The following is an 8,483-nucleotide window of genomic DNA, read 5'->3' on the forward strand; positions in this document are numbered from 1 at the left end:
ATCGAAATACAACACCAAGAATGGGTGAAGTCGTAAACTCACAAGCGAAAAAGTTTTACCATTTTATTCATTCTTTTAAATCGATTTTAGAATATAGAAATAGATATAGATAAAAAGTTCAAGGGACCGTTTGAACACGATCTCATATTAGTATATAGAAATTCTCAGTATATTTTCAACAGGAAAAAATCACAAAACTTAAGAGGTGAAGGTCTAAGTGGCACACAGAGAAATCAAACAAGGAGTCAATAATCATAAATAAAGCAACTGCTTCGATGTCGTGGAAACATTTCAAACAGACTCTCCTACAAAGGAAAAGAAAGTACACTTGGATGAATCAGAGCGCCCAACATACTGTAATTTCAATGGCTGCTCATTGGCTGACCGCAATCGACACCACAAAACTTCAACCCCAACTCTAATCGTCGTCGAAGGTGATCTTCAAGTGTTTCTCTATTTTTCAGGGGGGAATGAATGGATGTAATATCCAATATTTTTTAGAAACTGATCAAATGATGCAAAATTTCGCCTACTTGCAAAATTTCAATCCCAAAAAATCAAAGAAATGACAAGTCCTCAACCATGTCGAGTAGCCACTGTCTGCTATCTGGATTCAATTAGAGTGGAAGTTTCTTTGACAGCGTGAGGCCATAACGGTGAAAGAGCAACAACTTTTCCGATGATGATCAATGTTGGCGACAAGAGCTGATGTGACAATATTTCATCTGCAAGATCCTGCAATTTAGCAAACACGATCCTTTGCTGAGGGGTGGTTCCTCGCTCAATGGCAGCAGCTGGTGTGTCCTGAGGCAAGCCGTGGTGCATCAGTTTGGCAGCTAGAGAAGGGAGAGTCGATAAGCCCATATATACAACAAGAGTCGAATCAGGATCGGCTGCATTCTCTGCCACATATAGAGGATCTGTTCCTCCCTTCTTCGAGTGCCCCGTCAGAAATCTGACGCTATTAGCAACTCCACGGTGTGTCAATGGAATTCCTAATTCAGCTGCTATCCCAGAAGCTGCGGTTATACCTGTCACAAATTCACAGAGACCGTCTTAGAATTACAATTACGAGAGAAAAATGACCAACTTTTCAATGGCAGTGAGCCAGATCTAAGCTACACCAGCCAAGAGAAAAATAAGACGGATGGATTTAATGCTTAGCCATTTTTCGAACAAAATATAAGAAGCAAATAACAGTATGAACAAATACTATTTTAAAATCATCATACCTGGAATGACTTTCACGTCGATTCCTTGTTGTTGCAGAAAGTCCACCTCTTCTCCACCCCTTCCAAATACCTAAAATCAACCGTTCTAGTACTCATTGTCGAATTCTTCCTTGAAACATTGTCTACCTACTACCGCGTGTGCTGACTCAAGATCACCATAAAAATCAAGGTTCAGGTGAACTTACTAATGGATCCCCGCCTTTAAGCCTCACAACAGTGGCTCCAGCTTCAGCAAAACTCAAGAGCAACTCATGAATTTCCTCCTGCTCAAGCACACAAGTATAAATATATTTTCCCCACAACAAAGCAAGCTAGACAATATCACACCTTATTTTCTCGAGACAAAGTTCAAATGTTTATCATGGAAACAAAATTTTCAGGTGAGAGAATAGTAAGTGTTCGATCATCGAAAGAACGGCCTTAACAAGACATCTAGACCATCGAGCTACGATACAATTTAAAATATCATACAATTACCATTAGCAGGCATACACTAGGTTCTTTCTTTTTTCTTTTTTTGTATAAGAAACGAAGGCATCCACTAGATTCTCTCATTAGGATTCGAGTATAATGAGCAAATATCTCTCACTAACAAGAATCCAGTAACCCAAAGCTATAATTTGACAAAACAATTCGCATTTCAAGCATACATAACAAGTACCGTTTAATTTACAACACTCTGCATGACATTAGAATGCCAATTTGAAGTCATATAATTCATAAATCCCCATTAAAATCAATCAATTGAAATTCCAATTTACATAATCTTAACCAAAGATTCGTGTTACTCATCAATCACAATTCAAAAGCACTCTACTACCGAATTCTCAAGCTTCAGAAGACATTGATTACCTAAAAGTACCCAACTCAAATCTGAAATTTATCTCCAAATTAATTCAATGAAAGCACTCGTAACCATAAATTAAACAAATAATCAATCAACCTGAGTTCTGCTATGGTACCCAGCAGTCTTCCCAACGTAGAGAAGCCTCGCATTAGGCCCCACCAAATTCAACACATCATTGGAGACCAATCTGTCGTACAACACAAGATCCGCGCTCTCTATCACTCTCAATGCCTTGAGCGTCAGCAGCTCCGGGTCCCCAGGCCCCGTGCCCACCAAGAACACATTTCCGGGCCCTCTCTCATCAAACCCATTTTCATTTCTCCTCTTTTCACTCAAAACTTCGAGCAATTTCTTCAGCTCAGGAAGCTGCGACGCTATATCGTAATCCCTGATGAATTGTTGATCACTCGAAGGGAAAGAAGAGAAGGGCTGCTCGGACTGGTCCTTGTACAGCCAGCTTTCTCTTTCGTACCTCTCAACAGAATGCTTTTCTGTGAAAGGCGAAGCCTTTCTTGAATATGAAGCGCAATTGACAACATTCACTTGTCTGCGGTAAAAAGATGTTATTTTTCTAGATTGAACCACTGTGGCAGAAGAAGTTGAAGGAACAAGATTCATGGGAAGGTCCAGAAATGCGATGTATGAGTGTTTGCAAAGTGAAAGAACTGAGGCTTTATACACTTTTTTGAATGGGGCTAAGATGTGGGGAAGATACAGAGTTGAATTGGAACTCTATAGGAGTCTTTTGTCCCTGAGCTTTAGGGGTTGATGATGAGGCAAACTTGGTGACCTCTTGAGAATCAGATAAGGACATTTTCTCGTTCTTTTGGTAGCCCTGGCTCCTGGGAGACCGGACAATCTGAATCGAGATGAATATTAGTATAAAATTTGAATAATCGAATTAGGCCTCGAAAAAATTCACTAATAAATATTCCTATTCGGTTCGATTTGTTTGAATCTTGATTCCAGCAATAATAGAACTATAGCCCGAAGTATGCAATTCGGGTTCGATTGGGATTTACTCAAACTAGGGTTAGAAGGTTGAATAGAGGTATTGGAATAAAAATTATTCTATTTAATATTGTGTATTATATTATGAAATGAAATGATAGGGTCTCAACTCTCAACAGTTGTAATGACATATTTTTCCAGTGCGATGCAATTGCAATTTGCAAGCGGTGACCTTTTGAGAATTAGAAAAGGCATTGTTTCTTTCTTCATTTTTTTTCGGTGGCCCACAGGGGATAGGGTAAAGCGGTTAATTCGACTTTTAGGCTCGTTTGGTAGGCGTTATTAGGGCATGATTAATAATTAAATCGGTATTTGGTTCAACTTTCACTCTTCGTTTGATAACTTAAGGGCCCGACATTTATTGATCCAGAAGGCCTGAAATGCACGGACAATAAATCCACGTGAAATAACAGGTATTGTGAATATTTTGTAAACAATACTTGATATTGTGCAGTGTATTTACGTTTTTACTCATGGCCTTAAAGAAGAGAGAAGACACACAATAACTAAGTGTAAATTTGCATATGGTTAGAGGGTATATTTGTCGAACAAAACAACTTGCATATTAAATGGTAGTATTATATATCCTCTCATATTTTTTATTTATACACTCTCTTTAATAATCTCATCACATGTACCAAGCGGGTCCTTAAGTGCATATGTAGTTGTAAATCGCTACAAAGGATTTAGCTCTGTCATCTTTAGGGATGATGATGAGTCGGGTCTAAGAGGGTGTTTGAAAGCTTATTAAAAAGAGCTTATAAGCTCCTAGAGCTTAAAAGTTATTTTACGAGCTTATAAGATGTTAGAAATTATTTTAAAATTGTTAAAGTGTTTGGGTAAATTTATTTTAAATAACTTAAAGATGTTGATATGCTTGATATTATAAGATCTTTTTATTGTCAAAATTACCAAAAAGGGTATAATTTTATGAAAATCATGTTTAGAGTTATACATATACGAAAATAATTTTAGAATAAACTTATATTAAAAATTAAAATTGTTTTAATATTTTAATTTAGAAAAATTTATGTGATTTGTAATTTTTTTTAAAAATAATATTTAATATTTAATGGATGGAGTATATGATGGAGATTTATGAAAATATTTAAAGATATTTTAGAGAGATAGAATATTAAAAAAAGATATTTTTGAAAAAAATACATCCCCTTTTTTAAAAACAGCTTATAAGCTGTCAAATAGCTTATTTTGACAGCTTATAAGTTTTTTAAAAGAGCTTTTAAGCTCTGCCAAACACCCTCTAAATCTGTATTCGTACTAAATTCGTCTCACCATGTTTAAAATTGATGATGAGTCAAATCTAAACCCGTCTCCGTACTAAACCTGTCCGACGAGACTGGTCTAAACCCGGATAAGCGGATCCACAAGTGAGTCTGGAGCGGGGATAACCAAAAAATATATATACAAATAATTTGTAAAATAAATAATATATAATTATATTTTTATACAAAAAAAATTAATAATTTACTTATAATTTGAGTTTACAATACTTTTGGATTGGAATAAATTTATTTTATTATAATATTTTTAATATGAAATATTTCATTTTAAATTTTTTGTTGTTAATAATTATTAATTAAATATAATTTGATAAATTTTAAATTGTGAGAATAATTTGTTGTCGTAATATTATTAATATAAGTTTAAAAATTAAATTTAATGATTTTTGTTGTTTTTTAAACTTTTTATTTAATAAATTTAAATTTATATAAATTATGGCGGGTCCAACGGGTTTAATCCAGATTGGCCCCACCAGGTTCGCGTTGTGGGTCTCAGGTTTGGCTAAATTCGCCCTGTTGCCATCCTTAGTCACGTCAATGTCATATCAAAAGTTAAAAATCTCACCTCTTCTCAACACATTTATTCATGATCATAAACTTCTTCAACAACTTTTTTATGGGTCTCACTTTCAATTCTCTTATTTTTATTTTAAATTTTGTTTATTTTTATTTATAATTTCATTTACCATATCTTATTAATTCATATTTTCAATTTAAAATTTTAACAGTATTTAAATTCTATTACAATAATTTTTATAAAATTATTAATTTGACAAAAATAAACTAAAAAACTATAAAAATTAGTATATACCGGCCAGTTTGGATCATTTGAAATTGATTTTAATGAAAACTAAATACATAAATTGAGAAAATAAAATTACATAAAATGATGAAATTAAAAGCAAAATACAAAAACTATAAAAATACGAGTACAAATACAAATACAAACACAAATACAAACACAAACAAAAATACAACTACAAATCCAAATCTACTACATACCTCATTCTTTTTAATCCTTTCACAAGAATGAAGATGCACACGAAGTTGTTCCTATGTCATTTATGTGGTATGTTTCATGAGGATGTCATACTCATGTTGAAAGACTTCATATTTCTTTTTTCATTATCAAAATTCAAACCCTCCAATTTATCCAATTTTTGGTGAGTGATCTCTGTAAATTTTTCCAATACATTGTCCATGCTTCTTTGATCATCTCTTCCAACATTGTAAAATTTGTTTTACCCTTCCTCTTAGCTGCCTTTTGGCCAATTGGACCAGTGCGAACTTCATATTCATCCACATCAACACTCGTGTCCTAATTCAGATGTACTTGTCTTTTCCTGAAGTGATGGTCTCCTGATTGTGGATCGTACTTCTCACATTCTTTGAGAATTCTCCAAACATGTTCGTACTTAAAAGACTTGTTCTTTTTATTATTCATCCACTCTTTATGTGTCTTGGTTAGTATATCATTGGAAATCCAAATGAATAAGCAAATAGTGGAGCTTGGGTGCCCCTCGAAATTATTTTTACGAGTTGCAAATGAAGTGAGAAAACTAGTTATTTATAGAAGAAAATGTAGGAGAACACACTTTTTTCTGTAGGAGACGACCATGTGGGTATAACCCACACGCTTCTTCATCTGGGCCTCGCCCTCCATGCAGGACTAAAACTATGGGACCTCGCCTCAACTAGGTGCTCACCCACCCTAGGCGATCTCAACCCTAGATACCTTCTTCCACACCATCATTGCCATCTTCTACTTTTCCATTCTCTCCTTCATTTTTTTACTCACATCTTCAATTATAAACTCCCCTTATCACCTCGCAAATCTATATTGCCATGAAGATTTACTCACGAAGGGTCCCTCCAAGCTAGGGTCTAACTTGTTGAGATTGAACCTTGTGCTTGGGAAACTAGTGTACATCTTCTCCACCCTCTCTCTTAATGGACTAGTCATATTTCATCTTCAGCCTTGTCACCTACTTTTGAGGCACAATGAAAAAGAACAAAATAATATGCAATAGTTCTTGGGTCGAGTCGCGGACTATGTCGCTTTTTTAAGACATTTTGTGGCTCTGCTCAATTTTGTGCAAGCAATACATGACTAGCCACGTCGTCCCAATGATAAAACAGCCCATGATTTACTCTGTTTCGGACTTTTTTTTTGCACGCAAGAAGACCGACAAACTCACATCTTGCTAACTCTTCGCTTTGTGCTTCGAAGTCCGAAAACAAAGATACTTCCTTTCTTTTTGTAAACCAAAAAAATCAATAGAATATGTTTCAAACATTTTTTTATACATATATAGAAAATGAAAGCGCATAACACAGAAAGACACAAAGATTGGTGGAGGGTCGCACCATTACAATCTCTCCATTTTTCAAACTGTTGGAAGTTTTTTAAAAATTCAAAAAAGAATTGGCTCACTTATCTTCTAAATAATTCATTTTTACAACAATCCCCCACTTGATTTTGAGAAGAAGAAAAAAAATCATCAAACACATCTATAGCATATAAGAGCATGCATAAGCAAATATATTAATTCATCAACTTGAACCTTTTCGCAGCGTGAACAATTCAGATTTCACTAGAGTGACTCATAGTCTTAAACTCTATCTCTAAAAACATTCCACACACGATCGTTCCAGGGTGAAGTTCGAAGCCCATGCATTACGACCTGCACGTAAATCCCAGTTTAGCGAATGATCTAGAGAATTTTCCCACAATCCTCATAGGAAGAGGCCGCACTTCCACATTCACATAGGTGAGTATATCAAAGGTATATTTTAATTATTAAATTAGTCATTGATTTCACAATCCCATTTAGTTTCTGCGACGAATGCCAACACTTTTCGTTTTAATTACAATGTTTATTGGTCCTGAAACATTCAGTTAATTAGACTTCAGACATTTTATATTTTTATTATTTTATATAATATAACATTATTCTAGTCAGATCGTCCTATCGAACCGTTTTTAAGTATTTATTAATTCGTTTACTGGTTCGGTTGTTGAAATACTTATCTAATTAGATTTTAAATTCCTTGTTCATTCATAAATTACCCAGAAATCTTTTATTTCTGAATCCCAATTAAAATATAGTAATTTAGTTGAAATAGGGCGTCATAATGAATTTTTATTCGACATCTTATAATTATAGTCAGTCTTTTAATGACCAATGTATAAATTTTTAATTTTTTTTCGCCAATTACATGACTAATATATTTTATTTTAAATAATAACATAATAATTAATATGGTATGGTAAATGAGGGTAAAGTTCAACCTAATTTAAAGGTATTACCTTAACCATATATAATGCCTCATCATTTTTCACAGCAACAATAATATAATATTATTTTGATGGTGTCAATGCATCATTTATGACTATTTTATATTATTTACATTGTTGCATTATATAAAATGTCCTTACAAAGTCTGCTGCTAAGCCGGATAATATTATGAAAAAATTATATTCGGTCAATGTGTATTTAAAATTCGATCATTTCTGCCTTCAAAAGGATGTCTAAGTTGGTGAAGTAAAAGAATTCTTGACCAGATGTCAGGAGTTTGATCCTCCTACCAATACTTTCTTGGATTAGCCTGTGGCACATGACTTGTCTAGTGCTGTTGTTGCATGTTTTTCGCTCGCAAGCGCACGATGTCAAGTAATAATATAGGAATTAAGTCCAAGTCGATCCCACGGAGAATGAATAAATAATATTATATCAAATATTTGTAACTAATAAAATCCTAATCCTATGTAGAGCTACGAAATTGATCTGATTTTATAAAACTAAAATTTTCAAGAAACAAAACTAAATAACCACGAGTTCACGAGAGAAAAATCAATAAACAATGAATGCTAGAGGTTCGACTTCACTTAACTGTCCACCACAATTTATTTCTAATGATTGTTCAATTACCAATTCTTCTAGTTTACTAGCCAAGAATCCCTATTATTTTCTATTACCTCTCTCGAGTGTCAAGCAGAATTTCGTATTCAATAGAAAACTCAATATGTCTATCTAAGTTTAACTATTAAATCCGATAAATGGAACGAGAATTCTTCTAAAGACTTCTATG

The 8,483-nt window shown here is 33.9% G+C and overlaps 1 protein-coding gene across 1 annotated transcript; it reads right to left on the reverse strand.

Moving 5' to 3' along the window:
* Positions 1–284: 284 nt before the first annotated feature.
* LOC140871841 (S-adenosyl-L-methionine-dependent uroporphyrinogen III methyltransferase, chloroplastic-like) lies at positions 285–3,088 on the reverse strand. Its single transcript, XM_073274580.1, has 4 exons — positions 2,176–3,088; positions 1,418–1,495; positions 1,233–1,302; positions 285–1,031 (listed from the first exon to the last, which is right to left on the reverse strand). The coding sequence occupies exons 1-4, from the start codon at positions 2,695–2,697 to the stop codon at positions 604–606; spliced, it is 1,098 nt and encodes a 365-aa protein (XP_073130681.1). The 5' UTR covers positions 2,698–3,088; the 3' UTR covers positions 285–603.
* Between the last annotated feature and the right edge of the window lie 5,395 nt (positions 3,089–8,483).

This window comes from Henckelia pumila, unplaced genomic scaffold (assembly GCF_033568475.1).
Source record: "Henckelia pumila isolate YLH828 unplaced genomic scaffold, ASM3356847v2 CTG_461:::fragment_3, whole genome shotgun sequence".
Lineage (NCBI taxonomy): Eukaryota > Viridiplantae > Streptophyta > Magnoliopsida > Lamiales > Gesneriaceae > Henckelia > Henckelia pumila.

Bases quoted from the DNA above. Each gene is read 5' to 3' on its own strand.
- LOC140871841 (XM_073274580.1), bottom strand. From the start codon at position 2,697: ATGAATCTTGTTCCTTCAACTTCTTCTGCCACAGTGGTTCAATCTAGA. The intron at 1,496-2,175 runs GTTGATTGATTA...GTGCTTGAGCAG, and splicing joins GGTACCATAGCAGAACTCAG to GAGGAAATTCATGAGTTGCT. The intron at 1,303-1,417 runs GTAAGTTCACCT...GGTTGATTTTAG, and splicing joins TTAAAGGCGGGGATCCATTA to GTATTTGGAAGGGGTGGAGA.